The sequence below is a fragment of the Colius striatus genome, chromosome 2, assembly GCF_028858725.1.
Source record: "Colius striatus isolate bColStr4 chromosome 2, bColStr4.1.hap1, whole genome shotgun sequence".
NCBI lineage: Eukaryota > Metazoa > Chordata > Aves > Coliiformes > Coliidae > Colius > Colius striatus.
This window is the reverse complement of record NC_084760.1, coordinates 36117602-36138969: the sequence shown is the minus strand read 5'-3', so window position 1 is coordinate 36138969 and position 21368 is coordinate 36117602. Positions and strand designations below refer to the sequence as shown.

The following is a 21368-nucleotide window of genomic DNA, read 5'->3' as shown; positions in this document are numbered from 1 at the left end:
GGTCTTTTCCAACCGAAATGATTCCATGGTTCTAAGGGCTGCGGCTCCGGGCGCTGCCCACCCCACGGGCCGCGCCACGATCACAGACAGATGTTGTAACCCTGATGGCCCTCGGTCACTGACGTGGGAACGCTACGGGCGGTGCTCCGGACCAGGCCGGGGGAGGAGAAAGCCGGGCCGGGCCGGGCCCGGCAGGGCGGCCCCGGTCTCTGCAGAGCGAAAGAGAAAGCCGCGACCCGGGTGACTTCCCCGTGCCCGAGCGGGGCGGGGCGGGGCGGCAGCCGATGCCACGGCTTCCCAGTCACCCGCGGCGGGTCCGGCCGCGCCCGCTCGCCGCTCTGCAGCCTCGCGCCCAGCCGTGCCACGCACCATGAGCGCCTCCGGCCCGGAGGTGGGCGAGCCCGGGGAGGCGGCGGCGGCCCGGCTGCAGGACGAGCAGGACGAGCAGGACTGGGCTTTGTACGACAACGTTGTTTCCAAGAGGCCGCGGCCGGTGAGAGAGGGATGGGGGGTCGGGGACTGCGGGCCGGGGGCTGCGGACTGGCGCTACCCTCTCTTCACTCGCTCCGCAGCCCAAGCCTCAGCACGCCATCACCGTCGCTGTCTCCTCTCGAGCCCTCTTCGACCTGGTGGAGGAACGGCGGATCTACGAAGAGCAAGGAGTGGAGAAGTACGTGAAGTACCAGCAGGACAACGAGGACATCACCCTCAAACCCGGGCCGGCTTTCTACTTCGTCAAGGTACCTGGGCGAGCCGGGGTGGATTGGCGCGGTGGGGCGCGGAGGATGCTGCGAGGCCAAGTTTCGGGAAAAGCAGGAGCCTGAAGCTTCCTTGGGCGGAGATAATCCTGCCCCGGGGAAGCGTTTTGGGAACCTGATCCCGCAACAGTGAGTTTCCCTCGGCAGCACCTGCTCATTGCGCTGAGACGCATCAGCCATGCGGCTTCTCCTCCTCCTCCTATCCATTTCCCCTACTCCTCCTCTTCCTCTCCTCGTCCTGCTCCTTTCTCTCTCCTCTTCCTTTCCCTTTGCCCTACTCCTTCTCTCCCTCCCTTCCTCTTCCTCTCCCTTTCTCCTATTCACCTCACCTTTCCCCTTCCTCTCCCTCTCCTCTATTCTCCTCACCTTCTCCCCTCCTTTCCCCCTCCCCTTCCTCTCCCTTTCCCTCCCCTCCTCTCCCCACTGCCACCATTAATCCTGAACGCCTGCGGGAGATCACGTACTGCTCCCATCACCGTCGTGTTACCCTCAACATCACAGTTTGTATCTCAGATTCACAGATGAGCTGTGGGTAAAGACCAACCTTCATTTCCTTCTGGATGAGTGGCATACCAAGCACCTTTCTTTTTAAGACCATTTTCAGTTAAAGTAGGCACCCAAAGTTTGTTGCAACCTCTTCCTCAAAAAAAAAAAAAGCCAACCAAAAATATTTCATAGTTCCTCATTCCATTTTTATGTCTCACATAATAGGGCTACGATGATTAAAGACAGTGTTGATTCAATATTATTCAAATTACTTTGTACAGAATGTCATCTTTTTTCCCCCCCTTTTTTTGGCCAGATTTAATTTTTCCTTGATTTCATTGTCACCCTGAAAATTGTTCTTGAGGATCTGCAAAAGAAACAGACCCCCAAGTTGAATCAGGAATCAAGTAGAGGTGAAATGGAATGTTTTGCTTTCATTGCACAAGATAAGAGAAACAACCAGGGTAAACAACCTCCAGCATGGAAGGCAAATTAATTTTTATATATTTTTTAAAAGAAAACCGGAAAAATATCTATGGGTTGGAGCAACATAGGTGTTAGTAGAGAGAATAGAAGTAGGACTGACCTGAAAAAAAAAAAAGCCATCTACAGAGTTAATTTGGTGCCTATTGAGAATTGTTTGACAAGCTCTACCACAGCAGTTTTAGAAAATTTATGAAATCATAATTAGCAGCCATGCTTGCTGATAGCAGAGTTGTGTCTGAACACATCAGGTTTGAAAAGTATGTGTTCACTTCTTCAGTTTTAATCTCAGGAATTTAAAACATTTTCTGCATTGGTCACTTTTTGGAAATACAGAGTGGAAAAATTACTTATGTCGATAGCCATGCTGTTGTAAATGTAACAGATAGGTAGCTATTAATAGCATTATTAGCATCGACATTATAAAGGTGTTTTTAAACATAAAAGCGTGGCCATAAAATCATTCACTTTCTATACCAGGCAGGCTAGGCTGACTAGTGAATTTACTGCCTCTTTTTGTATCTGTAGTAGATAAAACATAGCACAATCATTTTTCAAAAGAGATGTTAGAGTCTAGTGCCAAGTTCACTTGGATATCAGCTAGATTTGATTGTTTAACTCTTTACACTTTGAAAATGCCAGTTGTTAGCTATGCGCCGGCTAAATGCATCTGTTCCCTTTTAGTAAGACTATTTGCATTTGAATTCTTTATATTTTTTAAAATAGATTGCACAGTCAGAGGAATCATCAGGCTAGAGAAGTAGGGGTTTGTTGGGTGATACTTTCTACTTGGAGACAGAGAACGCAAAAAGAAGTAAGATTTTTTTTTGTTTGGATTCCTTTATTGAGATACCAACTTAAAAGTATTCTGTATTGTGCTTGTAGCACTTAAGAATCTTGATTGTGGGCCAGGATCTCCTTGGGCTGCAAAGTGTTTGGGCACCAGAAAAAAAATAGCATCCCCTCCTTCAATTCCCCTTATTCTCTAATACTTTAAGAAATTACCAGTGTAGTAGAATATTAGCAGTCAAAATGAGTCATGACTGTATACTAAGATTTTTTTCTAGGCCTTATACAAGGCTTTCAGAGTTTTCTCTGACTGTAAGCAGAGTCTTACATGACATGAGATTCCCAGAATTTAATTGTGAAATCTATATTTCAATTCTTAACAGCTGGCTTGACTTTTTCAAGCATCTTAATGAAAAGCAACCCATCTTGCACTCATCTGATCATGCATTGTTGGCTTTATTGCCATAACCCCAAGGTATTCCATTCAAAGGCCAAGATCCCAAAGCAGAGATCTCTGTATAAATCTAGAGCAAAAGCAAGACCTACTCCAAAGGGATAAGATTCCAAATAAGTTGAGAGAACAGATGGATACAGAGAGAGATGAGCAAATGAAAGGTCAAACAAATAAGAATGCCAAACTGTGGATATTAGCATGTTTATTATCTTTAAAGAGAACTAAAATGAATCAAAGTCTGTCCCATTTAGTACTGCAATTAGAAATCACCAGGGTAGTCAGGATATGATTTTGTACTTGTTACTTAAGGACACTTTTCAACACCTGACCACCTGAACTGGGTCAGTAAATCTTTGTGTGAGTATGTGGCCCAAATTCATACTTGTGCATGCAAAACAAGTAGTTGCATATATGAATTCCTTTACACTCAGGATTTCCAAAGAAAAATTTTCAAGTGGACAAGAAAGTCCAAGTCCACAGGGATCGTGATAATGTTAAGCAATGCATTGATTTGTTCTGGACAATTATGTTGCCCCAAGAAAAATGATTTCCAATTCTATAACTCATCAAAAGAAACTTAAGTGGTTCCTTTCAGAAGAACCCAGTCAAATGGTTGCTGGGAGCAGCAAAGCGTAAAGGAGTAAACCAAGTTCAGCTTAAACTATCTGTATTTCCTGTCACTAAAACCACAGAGATTAAGAAATGAGGCACATTGCACTTGTCTTATCTTTCATATGAGGAAGGACTGAGGGACCTGGGACTGTTCAGCCTGGAGAAGACTGAGGAGGGATCTCATTAATACTTATAAGTATTTAAAAGATGTGTGTCACTTAAATAGAAGGAAAAACTTCTTTACTGAGGGAGAGGGAGCCCTGGCACAGGCTGCCCAGGGAGGATGTGGAGTCTCCTTCTCTGGGGGTTTTCAAACTAGGCTAGACATGTTCCTGTGTGACCTGATCTAGGTGGACCCACTTTAGCAGGGAGCTGGACTGGATGATCTCTAGAGGTCCCTCTGTGATTCTATTTATTGGCTTCCTTGTTTTGAACCTGCAGGCACTGCAGCATGTCAATGCCCGGCTGCTTGAGCTGTACCCTGATGATGAAGAACGATTTGATATTGTCCTGATGACTAATAATCATGCCCAGGTGGGAGTGAGACTCATAAACAGCATCAATCACTACGGTAAATATAATAAATACTGCCTTATAGAACTGTCTGCTGTTACATAATAAAATTAATTAGTTTTATTTTTCCTCTTCTTACCTTGGTAAAAGCAGCTTCTTTGATACTGACACCCATTCCTCAGAGGATGACACTTATTTTGCAGTGTCAGCATTAGTGAGAGGTAATGTTAAACAGAATTTGGTCCAAAGGCCTAGATTTAACTTGCCAAATGTGAATCTTAATTTCTGGTAAGTCCTTAAACTTCTGATTGTTTGATACTTGTGCCCACTATACATTTATCTTCACAGCAGTTAATCTGCTGTCTTAGAGGGATATTTGTTTTTTTCATTCTTAAGGAGGAAGGACTGATCAAACATTGTAGTCAGTTTGTCTAACTTGTTGAAATTATGGTGAACATATTTTTCATCTTTGTAGACTAGTGTACCTTTTTATGGGTTCTTTTTACAGCTTTGTGATGTCAATGCAGAGTCACACCTTGTGCTGTTCTTGCTTTAGGCTTAACAATTGAACGCTTCTGCATGACTGGAGGAAAAAGCCCTATTGGTTACCTGACTGCTTATCTCACCAACTTGTACCTCTCAGCAGACTCTGAAAAAGTGCAAGAAGCTATAGAAGCAGGTTTGAATTGACTTTTGTTTCTTATCTCTCTGTTCAGCTTGTTAAAAACTGAATGTCTTGTGTGTCTTTCACAGAAAGTGGTGTTGCTTCATAAAATGCAGAAAGCCACAACTTTGGATGGTGCAAACTTAGCACTTATTTTTACTTTATCTAATCAAATCAAGTTTTTTCTCTGTATTGTTTCTCTCTGACCCTTGAGCCTGCTGATGATAACTTTCATCAGCTTCTACCTTTGTCACACTGTCTTCACCCAAGCCACAAGAAGTGAACTCCCAGACACACCTACTCACCTTTATTCAAGTCCTGTTTGAATCATCTCTTTCCAACTTCTATGGTTTTTAAATAGTTACCAAACAGCAAATAGTTTGATTCGATGGTCTCCTTGGAATTTCCTGTTTTATCTTCTGTACAGCACACCTTGGGGACCAGTTTTATATGTTTTTATATGGAAGTAGAAGGGAGCATGTCTAAGTTATGTCAGTGGGACAGCTTCCACACATATGTGTTACAGAACAGCCATTACAAATCAGCTTTAGTGACCGCTTCTGCTTGCCATGTAGAAAGGTCATCACACATAAGTTGTTGGAACTTAACTGCTGACAGTTTAATGAATGTCTTTGTAGGACATGCTAACTGAGGTTCTCTGATCCGTTTGCAGGCATCGCATCAGCTACGATGTTCACAGCCAACAAAGATGTTGCTTATTCGGACACGCAGCTGAGGGTGGCATTCGATGGGGATGCGGTTCTCTTTTCTGATGAGTCAGAACAGATTGTCAAAGAGCAAGGGTTAGATAGGTTTTTTGAACACGAACAGCTGAATGAAAATAAGCCTCTTGCACAGGTTTGTATCTCTCGACTCAGTGAGTTTTGGAAACATCTGTTAATGTTCATTTCTGCTGCATTTCTTGTTTCCCCGGTGTGTATGTTTTCTTCTTTGTGGAAGCTGATTGACCTATTCATTTTCTTTTTCGAGCATAATCTTTAAAATGCATATTTGACATGAACCCACCATTGCAGTCCTTTCACCAAATCTCTTCACTAAGAGAATTGCGCTGAGACAGTGACTTAAATGGTATCATTAAAAAAAGGAAAGGCTACTACTGATTTCTTTGATTATTATTTTAATCAGATTCTGTAGGTGATGTTAATTTCAAACACTGGGATGTTCTGATTATTGAAACAGGGTAATAGCTATACTTACTCCCAAGCAGAACTATGCCATTTGTCTAAAAAACACAAATATTTTACCACTAGCTTAAACTAAAACACCAATTATATTGTTAAAAATATTGTTGGAAATTGTTACTGTTAATTCTGTTGTCAGAAATTAGAGCTTGATTTATGCAAGTACTGGACAGTGCAATATACTGCAATGTCACCCAAACTATCATTTACTTGTTCTAATCTTAGTGTATTTCTAATTGGAGTGTATTTCTAAAATTGTCCCTGATCTGGAAGGAATTCACTGTTGTGTACGTGATTAGGTCTCTTACTGGTTTTTTGCAACCAAAAAGGAAAAAAACATCAGCTCGTGCTTCAAGATAAAAAATGATTTCTTAAAAACGAGAGCTATAACGTTATATTGTAAGAGATCTTGCACGCCTTAGTGAGAATCACTTTCCTTCTGATCATACCATGTAAGATTATGGTTTTAATCTTTTTCCAATTTATGAGTTCCTAGTGAGTGTGCAAGCCCATTTGGCCACGTTACTGAGAGAATTTGCTGAGTAGCATAGCACTGGGGAAGGAATATTGTATGCAACTGGCAATCTGGAAAAAGCAAAAGAATGATTTTGGGAGGTGTGGACAAGTACTAAATATGCTTCTGGTATTTTGTACTCAGGGTCCTTTGAAAGGTTTTCTGGAAGACTTAGGGAAACTCCAGAAGAAGTTCTATGCAAAAAATGAACGGTTAAATTGTCCCATAAGGACCTTCCTGGTCACAGCCAGAAGTGCGGCAAGCTCTGGAGCGAGAGTACTGAAGACTCTTCGTAGCTGGGGTCTGGAGATTGATGAGGCACTTTTCCTAGCGGGCGCTCCTAAAGGACCCATCCTGGTGAAAATCCGCCCTCACATCTTCTTTGATGACCAGATGTTTCACATTGAAGGAGCACAGAAATTAGGCACCATAGCTGCCCACGTCCCCTACGGCATTGGTCAAAAGTACCACAAATCTGCATGACTGGATGCCACTGTTAACTCTACGGTTCTTGATTCAGCCAGCCTCTAATATACCAAACCTCTACATTTGTATATTGTAAGCCCTACGTTTAAAGGTCTAACTTCTGTCTAGAGCAGCCTTTAAAGGAAATACTTTAATATAGGTAAGTTTTTAATACAGTTATTTGAATAGTATTCTCAAGCAGTTTAGGGTTCTTACCCATTTGGATCTAACACTGTGTCTTTTATATTAGGAAAAGATTTGTACTGTTTTTATAGCTTGAGACATGATTTGAGAGAGAGAACGGTTGTATTTTCTCTGAAAAACTCTTGATGGGTTATCTGTAACAAAAATCATGTTGCAATGCAATGCTAGTCGCTCTGAATTTCCCAAAAGCACAGTTTACATGTTAAGTGTTTACCTGTTGCTGGTTTGCCTGTTAAATATGTGTTCAGTAGGCCTTTTATCACAAAGTTTCAGCTTCCAGTGAAATGTTAGTTTATTTGATCTTGTGTTTACATAAACTCTTTTTTTGTCCTACGTTGTTTTCCTGTTCTAATAAAGCTGGCTTTACAGAACAGTGTAAATTTTTTATATGGAGGTTTTACCATCATTTTCATATGCAGAGTTTGTGTAATTGGTGTCACTGTGTCTCTTGGCTCCTCCAGATACTTAGAAGCAGAAGTGACCACTTTCAGACAAATTTGGGAGAGAGCTAGATATCACAAAGACACTTAAGTCCCAACAGATTTCACAGAGCTGGGTAGAAATCAGAGTTGCTGCAAGACTGGGAAAAAGGCTGAAGCTTTAGAGTGTACACCTCTGTAACAGCAGAGAATCTACCTTGAAATAATGCTATTGATGGAACGACTTGTTTCTTAACTAAATTAATTTAGGATTTGCAGCTGTTCTTTGATCTGCATTAACTCAGCCTGGCAACCTCAGATGGGTTTCCAGGGGACAAGTCCGTGTTGAAACATGCATTCAAACTTACACCATAGGTCTACTCTGTGTCTTTTGTGCTAAGTTCTCATATGTCAGTGTCATTGATATATGCTAAGTGCCTTCCAAATGACACAAGTAACATCTGTTAGGTGGTGTTTGTTCTCTTTCTCTCCCTAGTGAAACAAGTGTCCTGTTCTATTTGTATTGTTGCTGTGTATTTATACCAGAAGAGACAAAACCAAAAGAATGTGTGTTGCAGTGGGAGTAGAAGATGGTGAAGACTTCTGATGATCTGTAGTTCCTGGGGGAATTCACTCCAGAACCTTATGTTAGCCTCAGAGAAAGTTTGATCTCTTCTGTCCAGATAAACTGTCCTGTTACTGCAAAAAGCTTTCCCTCCCAGAAACATAGGCAATCTTTTAAATGTTCAGGTCCAAGCCACAAAATTCTTTGAAAACAAAGGCAAAAGCCTTGATCCTGCATGAAACTTGAGTAGAGACTACTAGAAAGGTTTTTATGTGTTCACACCAGCATGTGCTGTTGATGGGATGCACTGCAGATTTCTGGCGTGCTTGGAAACCTGTAAGTGCTAAAGGCTTTGTGCCCAAAGTGTATCACATTTCCCAGACCAGCCAGGAGGTGAGGAAGACGTGAATAACTGAGGCCTGATCATTGTCTGCCAGGGTGGGATAGAGTTACCTCGCCAAATGGAGATTACAAAAAATGTTATTAGCAGATGTTTTTATGTGAGAGCTCAGAATCAGAAAAGAATCCAAAAATACTCCTTGGCTGTTGATTATGAAGTGTGTGTGTGTACCTTCACCATAAAAGCATTGCTGCAAATTTCAGGGATGCTGTTCCTGTCTTGTCAAAGCAGAACGTGGCTCAGCCATTTTTGATAGAGAAGTAGATGCTGGGTGGAAAAAAGCATAAAGGATATACGCAATGCAAAGCTTGCTGGTGTTTGACTCTCATTGAACAGAGCAATTCAGGTTTGACACTGGAAAAGGTTAGTGGGGTCCTTGGTCCCTCTGGGACTCCAAAGGTGAATGTCTCATTCCTGACAGGGTAAGCATGTAAATAAACTGTACACTGAATCATCTGGTCTATTATGTTTACCTTTATTTCCAATCAAGCAGCTACCTACAGCAAAAATTAAACCTACTGGCCAGGCTATCGTTAGGGGCTTTCAGTTCCTACATGTTTTTTGATCTTTATACAGCAACAGAGGACTACCTCTTGTGGTGTCATTCTTGACAGCAGCACTGAGGCATATGTGAAGAGAAATTTAAAAAATACATGCTAAATTTACATAATGTGTCTCTTAGTCATAGAATTCAGATCAACATCAAAGTCCAGAAGTTGACGTTAAGGTCCACAATCACTTCTTCTAAGTCAGGTGAGAGCCCTTAGGTGTTTGTTCAGATTATACATTGCCTATTAATTGTGAGGAAACTGTCCCATGTTTGACAGCTGCTTCTCTGCATGTCCATCTGGCAGCACTTTGAGTGGAGCCTCATTTGTTCATGCAAGTGCCCTTCCAGACTAACTTGGATGTTTGGGGAGACTCGGTGTTCCAAATAGTCTCTGCACATTATAATTATTGGTTTCTGCTCCGATGGACCAAAATAATAACTTTCAAGAAAATTCTCTGAAATGGGATGGGAGCTGAGAGAAAGGGGTTTCTATCTTTGTGAAAATAGACCAGAATTGTCTCTTAATAGCATTTTACTCCACAAAACAAACCAATTAAACCAACTCCCTTGCTTCTCATGCTTGTGAGGATACCATGAATTTATGCCCTAGCACCTCACAACCCTAAGCCAGTCACAGTTAAAGCAACAGAAAATATTTTTCTATAGGGGGAACAGAGAAAAGTCCTACGGTTCTGAGCTGTCTTCTCTATCACCTTGTTTATAACACTGGAAGACAGACTCATGAAAAAGAAACTGACATCCCACCCAAAACCTGGAAGGGGATTAATGATATCACAGATCAAATTCTGTGCTGAAACACAGCCTTGTTAGGCAAAGCCAGTCCAGGTTCTCTGAGCTTCGAGGTCTGTGCACCACAGAAGAGGGAAGAGTCCACATAAGACAAATGGGAATGTCTCCTACTGCTACCAGTCCCTATGGACAAAAATATTGGAAATAAGATCCTTAAGGTGACTTGTTGGATAACTCTCACCAGTTACCAAGACATGGTAAACCCATGCTCCTCACTTCTTCTGCACCTCCAAGATACCCTTTCAGTTTCCTGGCTAGCACGTCCACCATAGTGAAACAGCCATCTGGAGGAAACAAAGTAGTTCAGATTAAGATTTGGAGATGGTCATCATAGCATGTGTTCCAATATGTGTCCTCCTGTGTTCCTGGACTGTGGTCCTAAGGGCCTAGGAATCAGAGGGCTTCTTCTACCAGACTGGTATGGGACAGACTGTCTATGTCCTGAATTCCACTAAATCTGGCTACCTGAAATAGCTAATATTACTCATCTGAAGTTGGTCCTAGAAGCAAGCATTCAGCAGATCTGACTGTCAGCTCACTGGTATGTTTAGACTCCAGAGAAGTTACCAGCGAAGACACCACCATAATGACATTTGTAACGTTCCCCCACCATCCCACACCCATCACTTCTGCTTGCAACATGCAGGTAGGTTACCAAGACATGCTTGGCCATGTACTAACACCTCTGCTATGCTCAATCTAACTTGATCCAGTGCCACAGAACCTGTGGAAATACCTAAAAAAGAATTCTAGTCTTGAAGGCAGCATGGGAGGAAGGATTAGCATGCCACTCTGACATACTCTCTTGGTTTACTTGTACCCTAAACTTTCCCAGAACATTTAATCAGCACAACAGCCAGTCTACATGGAAAACTGCACATGCATGCTAGCTCTCCTGAACATGATGGCTGCTTAGATTGCCTAGCAGGAGCTCATGAGCTGCGGGAGAGTCCTGACCAGCCCTCTGCCTTAAGCAAAACTCTGTCACTGGCTGCTGTTGCAACAGAAGACCAGATGTGCTGTATCCCCATGCTGGGAGCCTTCCCTGGTTCCACTTCATCAACCTGTGTGTCTCAAGCTGTAGACCCAAGGCATATAGAATTGAACTTTATGCTTTTGCAGAAGCATTTAATATGCCATAAGATTAGAAACATGGAATAGTTTTGGTTGGAAAAGACCTTTAAGATCATCAGCTCCAACCACTAACCTCACATTGCCAAGACCATCACTAAACCATGTCTTTCAGAACTTCATCTACATGACTTTTAAACATCTCCACAGAAAGTCACTCCACCACCTTCCTGGGCAGCCTGTGCCAGTAGCTAACAACAATCTCAGTGAAGAAGTTCTTCTTAATCTTCCTAATCTCCAATCTAAACCTCCTCATACACAACTTGAAGCCATTTCCTCTTGACCTGGGAGAAGAGACTGACCTCTACTTCGCTACAACCTCCTTTCAGATTGTTGTGGAGAATGGTTATATCTCCCCTCAGCCTCCTTTTCTGCAGATTAAACAATCCCAGTTCCCTCAGGTGCTCCTCATACAAGATTTGTGCTCCAGATCCTTCACCAACTTTGTTGCCCGTCTCTGAAAATGCTTCAGGAACTGAAGACTGTAAGTGCCCTTAATATCCATTTTCCCTGTGACAGACTCTTCTCTGTGAGATGGATAAATATGAATAAAATATTTTGGTAAAATCTCAACCAGTAAACTAAATGCTCCCGGGAAACATTACTAGGCCCTACAACTCAATCATCTATGTCATTAAATTGTTAGCATTGTCTTCTAATTCTGAACTTATTAGAACAGTCCTGGCTGCATTTTGGCCTGGGCCAGCAGAGTGTTTTGCAGACATCCCTATCTACCATTCAAGAGTCAGCATGGGACGAAAACCAAGAAACAGCTTGGGCATTTGGGGGTTCAAGAAGCCATTCTGTACCAGTTACCTTCATAGAATCATAGAATCACAGAATGGTAGGGGTTAGAAGGGACCTCTAGAGATCACCCAGTCTAAGTCGCTGCTAAAGTAGGTTCCCCTCAATCAGGTCACAGAGGAACGTGTTCAGGCAGGTTTGGAAACCTCCAGAGGAGACTCCATACCCTCCCTGGGCAACCAGTGTCAGGGCTCCCTTACCCTTACAGTAAACAAGTTTTTCCGTATGTCCATTACCCCTTGTCCTGTCACTGGAGACAACAAAGAAAAAAACCAGCATCAAGATCTTTCTGACATCCACTCTTTAGGTGGTTACAGATTCCCTGTTGGTTTCCTCCAGGCTGAACAGTCCCAGGTCTCCCAGCCTTTCCCCATAACAACGACGTTCCAGTCCCCTGATCATCTTGGTAGCCCTACCGAGAGCAGCACACTGCAGCGGCAGCCCTGGGTACGTTTAATGCCCAGCACAGGCATTGCTGTCAGTGCAACACAGACATCCTACAGAGTTTTACTTTTGAGCGAGGGTCGGCAGCAGGCTCCTTGGCGAGGACAGGCCGGCCGGGACCCGCGGCTTGCCGTGGGTGCCCTTGGAGCCGCGCCAGGGCCCGTCAGGCTACCGCGTTACCGGCGGCCGCACTGACCCGCCCGCGAACCCTCCAGGCGCCTCCCAGGGGGCGGCGGGGAACTACACTCCCCACAATGCCCAGCGGTGCGCCCGGCCAATGGCAACGCGCCGCGGCGCCGGCCGGCCGCGGGGCGGTGAGGTGGGGTGTGCGCTGCGCTGCGGGCGGAGCGCCGCTCGGCCCGGCGGGATGGCCGCCGTGACGGCGCTGGCGCTGGGCGGGACGCTGCTCCTGGCAGCCTGGCGCTGGCTGCGGCGCGCCGTCCGGGCCGCCGGGGCCGGGGCCTCAATGCGGGGCAAGACGGTGATCATCACGGGCGCCAACAGCGGGCTGGGCCGGGCGGCGGCGACGGAGCTGCTGCGGATGCGCGCCCGCGTCATCATGGGCTGCCGCGACCGGGCGCGAGCCGAGCGGGCGGCCCGCGAGATCCGGGCCGAGCTGGGCGAGCCGGAGGAGGCCGAGGGCGGCGGCGAGCTGGTGGTCCGCGAGCTGGACCTGGCCTCGCTCCGCTCCGTCCGCGCTTTCTGCCACCGCGTCCTCCAGGTACGGCCGGGGCAGCGGCGCGGCGCAATGTGGGGCTCGGCCCGCCGGGGCCCAGCGGGCCCGCCAGCTCCCGCCGGGCCGGAGAAGCATCAGCCTGCTGCCAAGGCTACGGGTTCCCCGGGACAGGGCACGGAAGGCGTGAGCGGGGTGGCAACAGGATGTCCTCGGAGTTCCCTGTCTAGAGGGCTTGTTCTTCCTGCCGGCGGTCCGGCTTGGGGATGGGGCATGTTACTGAGGTCACCGCAGGGTTTGCCAGCAGGGTTGTAGGTACGTCGGCGATGAATTAGCACCTGGAAGCATAAAGTGCCTACTAGTTTGATCCATTAGAGTTCAAATTATTCTCATCCTTTTCTGTAAAAGAAGCACTTGTTTCTCCGTGGTAGGGGATTTGTCTTCACTTCTCTCTTAATTAACTCTACGTTAGTCTGCTATTGTCGGTGTACATTGGTGTCACTGCTGAGCCTTGTTTCCACAGAAATAAAAGTTCTCTCGAGTCCACTGCATACAGCTCCAGGCTTTCTTCTGCCATCTCCTCAGGCTGTCACCCCTATACATTTTAACTCCCTTGCCTGGTGCAGTCAGAGTTTAGCAGATAAAGATTTTCAAATAGGTAGTGTTTCTACAGATTTCCTGAAAACCCGATTTTAAGAAGAATAGGGACATACAGTTGATTTGTCTGACAGAAATGCCAGTGGATGAGTTCAACAGTGTTATTAGACACTAGAGAGCAAAGGGAGGCACCACTGGAGATGTTTACCATTCCTACAAAAGGCATCTAATTGGATTTTTTTCTTTCTTATTTAAAGGAGGAGCCAAGGCTGGATGTTCTGATAAATAATGCAGGGATATTCCAGTGTCCATACATGAAGACAGAAGATGGTTTTGAGATGCAATTCGGCGTAAACCACTTGGGTCACTTCTTGCTCACTAACCTTCTACTGGGCCTCCTCAAAAATTCGGCTCCGAGCAGGATTGTGGTAGTATCCTCAAAGCTTTACAAATACGGAGAGATCAACTTTGAAGACTTGAACAGTGAAATAAGTTACAATAAAAGTTTTTCTTACAGCCGGAGCAAACTGGCAAACATCTTATTTGCAAGGGAGCTGGCCCGTCGGTTAGAGGGGACAGGAGTCACTGTCAACTCGCTTCATCCTGGGATTGTAAGAACAAATCTAGGCAGACATGTGAATATTCCTTTGCTAGCAAAACCCCTTTTCAACTTGGTGTCGTGGGCTTTCTTCAAAACACCTCTGGAAGGAGCCCAGACTTCTATTTATTTAGCCTCATCTCCTGATGTCGAAGGTGTGTCAGGAAAATATTTTGGGGACTGCAAAGAGGAGGAACTCCTGCCCAAAGCCATGGATGATGTCGTTGCAAGAAAGTTGTGGGATATCAGTGAAGTGATGGTTGGCTTATTGAAATAAGTGCCATGGGATATCTGCAAAACAGAATGCAGATAACTATGCAACACATGTTTGCAGCAGTGTAATTCTCACTTTAAATGCCGTGGAAATACAGATTACTTTGCTCAATAAGTATTGAATAGAGGACTGGTTTATGCTGGGACTCTGTTTTGAAATAAAGGACAATATTCTTTAATAGCCACAGGCATTCAAAAAAAGTCCGAAATAGAGTTTGAGGGTGTGAATGTTAAGTCTACTTGTAAACTTATGTTTTACAAATAAGAATTAAAACTGTGTTTTGCAATATATATGCATATTTATCATGTTCCACTACTTATAGTTGGGCTGGGAGGTGCAGGGTACTGATGGTAAAACACTTCTGGAAAATATTTTGGAAATAGTTCTTAATAATAATGGGATTGTTGTATTTTTTGAGCCATCACAATGAAAAATGGAATAAACCATTTTAGCAGTGTCTTACACTATAATCACTGAGGCCTGTGAGTGCTGTTCAGAGACTTCTTATCAGCCCCATGGTTTGGTGAACAAAACTGAGCCATACCTAGTTTAGCTGTGAAGCACAAAGTCAACCTTTTTGAGTGATGTCGCTGCTATTTGGTGAATACATGCACTTGGTTGTGCAGGCTGTATTTTTATTTTCATGTGTGCTGAACTTGCTATTGATTTGCAGATACCTTGGGTTTCATTAGAAATATAGTCGACAGATATTTTACAATCTTGATAGGATTTGCATGTCAAGAATTGTGCACATACAGAGTTCACAAACCCTCACACAGGTTACACCGAAGAGAATAAGCTTTTCAGTGTGTTTGTCTTGACTGATGGCACTTTAACTCAGTAACAAGATTAGATGAGTCTGTCTAATATAGCTTACTGAATATTCTTTAATAAAATCTGTAACAATTTAAAATACTTGGCATTCATTCTTTCATTGTGGAAAATCTATCAGAAATCATCTCTTGACAACACCCTTGTTTCAAATCAGAAGATTCACCTGTTTTGGTTTAGGGAGCCTGACTTGTAGGGTTGGCAGAAATATAATGGGCTCGAAATAAATGCAGGGGTATTACATGAAGCTGTACTGATTTATTCTTTTTTAATTCATTTAGGTAATGGGTTCATAGTGACGCTTATGTCTTCCAGTTTTTCTGTACTGTAATAAAACTTTGTGGCAGTTAAGCTATGTGGATTAAATATGGAAGAATGATTTAGAATCATCTACTCAAGGGAATGAGTGTCAGTAATTCTGTATTTGGTAGGTCCTTATTACCTGCTTATAAATACATATTCTGGATTTGAAGTGGCAATCAACCAGATTTTTTGATTTTTTTTTTCTCTGATTGTTTGGTCCTATTTTACCTTTTGCAGCTGATCTAGCTTTACCCTTCACCTGCAAAATTGTGCTCTTTGCAAGTGACTTAGGGCAGAAAATGGCAATCCAGAAAATCACAACCTCCAGGGAACTGGGGCTGTTTAGTCTAGATGAGACTGAGGGGGGATCTCATTAATATTTACAAATATCTGAATGGTGGGTTTCAGAAGGTTGGGGACATCTTTTTTTTTCTATGGTATCTAGCAACAGGACAAGGGGTAAAGGGATACAAAAAGTTCCATTTAAACATAAGGAAAAAGCTATTTTACTGTGAGGGTGATGGAGCAGTGGCACAGGCTGCTCAGAGGGGTTGTGGAGTCTCCTTCCTTGGAGGTGTTCAAGACCCACCTGGACACGTTCCTATGTGACCTTATCTAGGTGGACCTGCTTGAGCAAGGGGTTGGACTAGATGATCTCTAAAGGTCCCTTCCAACCTCTACTATTCTACGATTCTATGGAAATGGAGCAGGTTTTTAAGATCTTGTAGTATGTTGAGTGTTTCACTGCTTACTGCAAAATGGGGTGGTAGAGATGGATATGTTGTCAAAGCATACTATCAGTGCTTAAGAAAGCTATCTAAGTAGTACCAGAGGGAAGTGTGTAACTTGCTTAGAGAAGTTCTGCTTTGATCTTCAGTGTTGCATTTCACATTTTATTTCTTAATTATTTTAAATAGCTGCAGTGGGCACCTTTAAACAGCTAGCTAAAGAATTAAAAGTTCACTAACTTTAACTTCTCTGGAAAGAGATAGGAGCTGAGCTAATCTTGGGGCTGTATTTTCAATACTACTGTAGCAATACTAAATGAAGACTGAAGTATTATATCACTGCTGGAACACCCATACGCCTCTTGTGAGAAAAGTCTTGGCTGCAATGGTTGAGAATGGAAAAGATGACTAGTTTGAAAATGCTGCAGTAAAGAACTGCACTAAAATTGACGGAAGAATAAATAAATAATGTAGGTTGTGCACTTGCCTTCAAAACAGCAGAGGTGAATTTGTACCAAAGTGATGTGCATAAGAAGTCACACGCATGTAGTAGGGCTATGACATGTATTGCTTCATACATCTGCAAGGTGCTTGTTTTTAGTAAATAGAGCCATTGTCAGAAAGGGATTACATTCCTGCAATCACAGTGAAGTTACATCCCTCATTGCAGACTAGGAGAGCGATCACATGGTGAAATATTATTGGAATATTAATAGAATGTTAATGAATAAATATTGCTTGGATTGCTTGAAAATAATTTGAAAGGATGGATTATTAGGAACTTGGTGAAAGGTGACTTTTCAGCATCTGAGATATGTAAAATTGTCATTTTTGAGGCTGAATATAGTTTAGCCTCTGTGGACCAGAAAGCTTTGAGAACTCTCTTTAGATTACTGTTAGTGTTTATGTGGTGCCTTTGTTATTCTAGTAGCACCTAGGAACTGGAAACCTCATAGGTCAACAGATCTTACTAAATATAAGTGCAAAACCATTTAAGAGCCCTTATTTCAACAAGCAGTGCTCCACTCTGCTCTGCTCTGCTCTACTCTACTGGATCTTAGTAAACCCAGATCATTTGTATATGATTTGGGGACTGTATGTTGAAAGTCCTCTCTTGGACCTGGTAGAGATGCTCAAAGAGGACATAAGCACCCTCACACTGCACCTCACTGTAACAGTACCTGTAGAATGATGTGACAAGCTCTGTATGTTACCATCATATAAACAGTTTATATGAAGAGCATGCAGTCAAAACTGGGATGCATTCCAGATGCCTCGCTCCACCATCATCACAGTATGAACACCACCACCCACAAATTTATTTCTCTCTCACCCTTACTTTTTTAAAAGTAAGGGTGAGAGAGAGAGACAGTAACCAGGGATAGTAAGTAAAGCCCATGGAAATGCAACTTTCCTCAGCAGGTACAGACGCAGGTCACACTGCTGGCAAGTGTGTTACAGATAGGCAAGGAAGACATAGTTGAGATTAAGGTCTTCTTGAGGTCTGTGATAAACATACATGTTACAAGGCAACTATTTCCAAAGCCAAAATGTACCCTCAGCTAACTTAAAAAATTGTTAGAATTGGAGTGTTGTGTCTTGTTTTCTCTCTGTACCAGTGACCTGGGGATTCAAAAGCTGTCTGGGATGTGTACAGGGCATGGTGACTCCTGAGAATGAAGTTCCTGCCCTTTTGCTTTTCACGGGGGAAATGCCTCTACCCTACCATAGCTGAGGTGATGAGCCACAGCAGCAATTTAATGGCTATTTGCAAACTTTCCTCACTAGAGTTAATGTGGGCTCAGCAAAGAGTGGAAATGCTTCCAAGTGTCTTCATTTCGCAATGATCACATTTTATGTGGCAACAACATTTCAGACTAACTATACTCTAAAAGGATTATTTTAAAATTGGTGTATGAGAGTGTATGTGTGCAGACACATGTACAAACAATGTGTGCAGGTGCAATTTAATCCATTATTTTAAAAGACAGTCAGGAAGAGCTGTCAATGATTTTCCATGGAGCTGAGGCGAGAGAAGCACTGGTCATTAGCATGGGAATGTCACCTGCTGCCTGTGCTGCTTTGGTATGTAATGAGACATTGGGCTTTGGGGCAATCTCTTGCTTGAGCTCATTGTTGACCTCAGTTGCCATAAGTTGCATCCAGGTAAGTGTGTTCATTGTCAGCTCTTGTGGACAGAGGGCATGCAGGCACAGCCGAGGGGAGGAAACCTCTCCACGGATGGTCTAGAGAAATAGGCTTCAAGTGTCTTAAGTGAAACACTTTTTTAACTGCTTAATGTATTGTTCCTTGACTACCGTGCTTTTGAAAGTGCCCCTGTAACCAACTTCCCTCATGGACAGACCAAGAGTTTAAGAAATAAATAATTTCCTTTTTTCAAAAATTTCTTTCTCTGTTTGGATTCTCAGTCTCAGGCCCGAGCCATGAGCCAGTCCTCCCTCCACACAGGTAGCTATTACAACTGGGATGTCTACAAGTGAACTAAGCTGCAATTGCATGTATTTATTTTATATGCTCCATCTGTTTAAGTCAAGGGAGACTTATGAACATTTTTTAAAAAAAACTCTGAATCTGTCACCAATTTACCTTCCTTATTTTGCCAGAAAGGCCAACATCTATCCCAGGCAAAGGGAAAACGCTGCACCTTCAGTTACTTTCAGTCACAGTCAAAACAGCAGGCAAGCTTATAAACTCAGCGGGGGTTCTCCAGTAGAAATTCTTCATCTTAATTAGATAAATGATCAGTTTTTCCATTATACAATAAAACCAAAAGTATTTAAACTCTCCTCTGTTTCTTCAGCGGTTGCCTGGTTTGCCTAAGCTTCCTACTAAGTGAATGCTTCACAGGCTTCAAAGACCGAGCCCTGTGAAAGTGCAGTGTGATTATGCTTTTGCTGAAAAATGTGGATAATTCCCACTTCAAGCACACTTAATTTCATTCCACCTAAGGCTAAAAAGAAAATAAACAACTTGCAAGACTCATACGAATAATTTTAAAATGGGAGGCCTGTTCTCTTTTTCACATAACTTTTTCCAAACTAATCACTTAGAGAGTAATTGACTTGCAAAACATTCAGGGAAGGAGTTCTTATTTTTGATCTATCCCAGAATAGTGCTGCTATTTCTCATAACAGAAAATGACGCCGTTCTTCTAGATGTTTTACTTGCCACTTTAGCTACCACTAGCAGCCTCACACCTGTCGTAACTGGCGTGAGATCAGATAAATTAATTTTAATACTTAATTAATTCCAAATGTCCCATGTAACATGGAGAAAGGACTGTTTTTGTAATTGCTTTTTTTGGGGAAGGCTGGCACACTGGCCACCTAACAAGAGTGATAGCCCTTTCTTTCTACAGTTAAGAATGATTTCTACTTTTCAGGTAATGTGAAGGAAATGTAATTAAATGAAATGTAATTAATCTGGATAGGGAAAGAATCGATAGCCATGAAAGATTAAGAAGGAAGTCACATGTTTGAAACTGATAATATTCATTTCAGTACTGAGCATTTCACACCATCTACTTCATAGCCAAAGCAAGCAGTCTGAAATGATGGTCCCAGTAAAAGCATCGAGAGTCAGACACCTAAATATTTTTGCTGATCTTGATCTCCTGGCTTTAGGTTTGAGCAATAGACTCTTACAATCAGTTGGATGATGATTCTTTCAGACCTTGATGAATGAAGCTTCATGTACTTCTGTGAATGTGTGGCATTAAAAAAAAATGCTTCACAAATCGTAGGGGTGGTGTGGTGACGGTGTTAGTGGTATTACGTATATATTAAATATCTTGCAATGTTCTCCAGAAATGTGTGTGGTTTTTTCTCACAAAGAAATGTCAGCCCTTCTCTGCAGTTGTTGAGATGTCTTCAGTTTGCTACCTGGATTAGATTTTGGTGATGAGTCATATTGTTTAGGTTTATCTAAGTACTGTTGTAACCTTCCCCAACAGTCAGTATCCTGGTCCCTCCTAAGTTGCTGCATGACCATCTGGTCTCCAGATCCCATCTGCCCTTGAGACAAGGAATGTCAGGATCTTTCTAGATCCTTCAAGAAATGGTTGATGAACTGCATCTGCAGAATGACAAGTGACACACCTGGAGGCTCAGAACTTACATGCACTGCAACAAGTTGTTTTGGTATCATTTTATATACTCATTCACAGACAGAAACACCTTCTATAGTGTGTATGGGTAGATATTTTAGACTTCAGCCAGCCCCAAAGATCTGTGTATACAGCACTGTAGATGTAGCTCATGGGCAAACCATAGTAGATTGAAAAGTTCTCAGAGCAACTAATTTTCAGTTTTGAAGAGCTGAGATCCCACAGGTTCAGTTGAAGCGACTGGTAGCTCTTGTTGCTTGACACTTCATTTGACTTTGACAATATTTGAGAGGTGGAAGGGACCAGAGTACCATTTTCCTTATATTCAGTCAGCCATCCTGCAAATTTTCAGAGGCCTAAATGTGTCTCTGATGCATCTTCACGGAAGTACAGCTAAGACTGGGACCCTGAGACAGAAGACCAGAGTAAGAGAAAATGAGCTGTCATCCGTAGATGCAAGAGAGGCAACTCAAAAGGAATAATTAAAAAGCTTTGATGACAGTTACTTAATTTCTGTTTCTGAGGAAGAATTTTTGGTTTGATTCTGAAAACTTGCTATTATTTTAAAAAGGGTTAAAACTGCAGAAAATGTGAAAACAGCCATGTTTCAACAGAGCAGCATGGTTCTTCGCTGTGGAAAATCCATAAAATGACAGGAAATGGCTTAATGTGGTAGGTGTTCGTTTTAAAGGGTTCTGCTGACAGAAGTTGATGAGTGAAAATATTTTATTTCATTTTTGCCTTTTGTTCAGTAAACAGCTTGGAATTTGATGCTGCCTAGAGGGACAGCTTTGTACTGTGGTGGTCTAAACTGTGATTTTTCATTAATGTAACCAATGAGAGTAGGTGGGTTTTTTTGGTTTTCTTTTTTTTTTTTTTCTGGTTTTGTGTTGTGGGTTTTTTTTTTTAAGAAAAAAAGCTGAAGTCAAAGAGAAGATTAAAAATAAACACCACAAAGTTTATCTTTTACT

At 42.8% G+C, this 21368-nt stretch overlaps 2 protein-coding genes across 2 annotated transcripts; both read left to right on the top strand.

Annotated features, from left to right (window-relative positions):
- Nucleotides 1-165: 165 nt before the first annotated feature.
- NT5C1B (5'-nucleotidase, cytosolic IB) lies at nt 166-7515 on the top strand. The gene is made up of 6 exons (XM_061989939.1): nt 166-493; nt 573-740; nt 4024-4153; nt 4652-4774; nt 5433-5617; nt 6620-7515. Exons 1-6 carry the CDS (start codon nt 371-373, stop codon nt 6956-6958), a joined length of 1068 nt encoding a protein of 355 aa, XP_061845923.1. The 5' UTR covers nt 166-370; the 3' UTR covers nt 6959-7515.
- Nucleotides 7516-10767: 3252 nt separating this feature from the next.
- RDH14 (retinol dehydrogenase 14) lies at nt 10768-15483 on the top strand. Its single transcript, XM_061989587.1, has 3 exons — nt 10768-10954; nt 12342-12988; nt 13795-15483. The coding sequence occupies exons 1-3, from the start codon at nt 10768-10770 to the stop codon at nt 14410-14412; spliced, it is 1452 nt and encodes a 483-aa protein (XP_061845571.1). The 3' UTR covers nt 14413-15483.
- Nucleotides 15484-21368: the final 5885 nt, after the last annotated feature.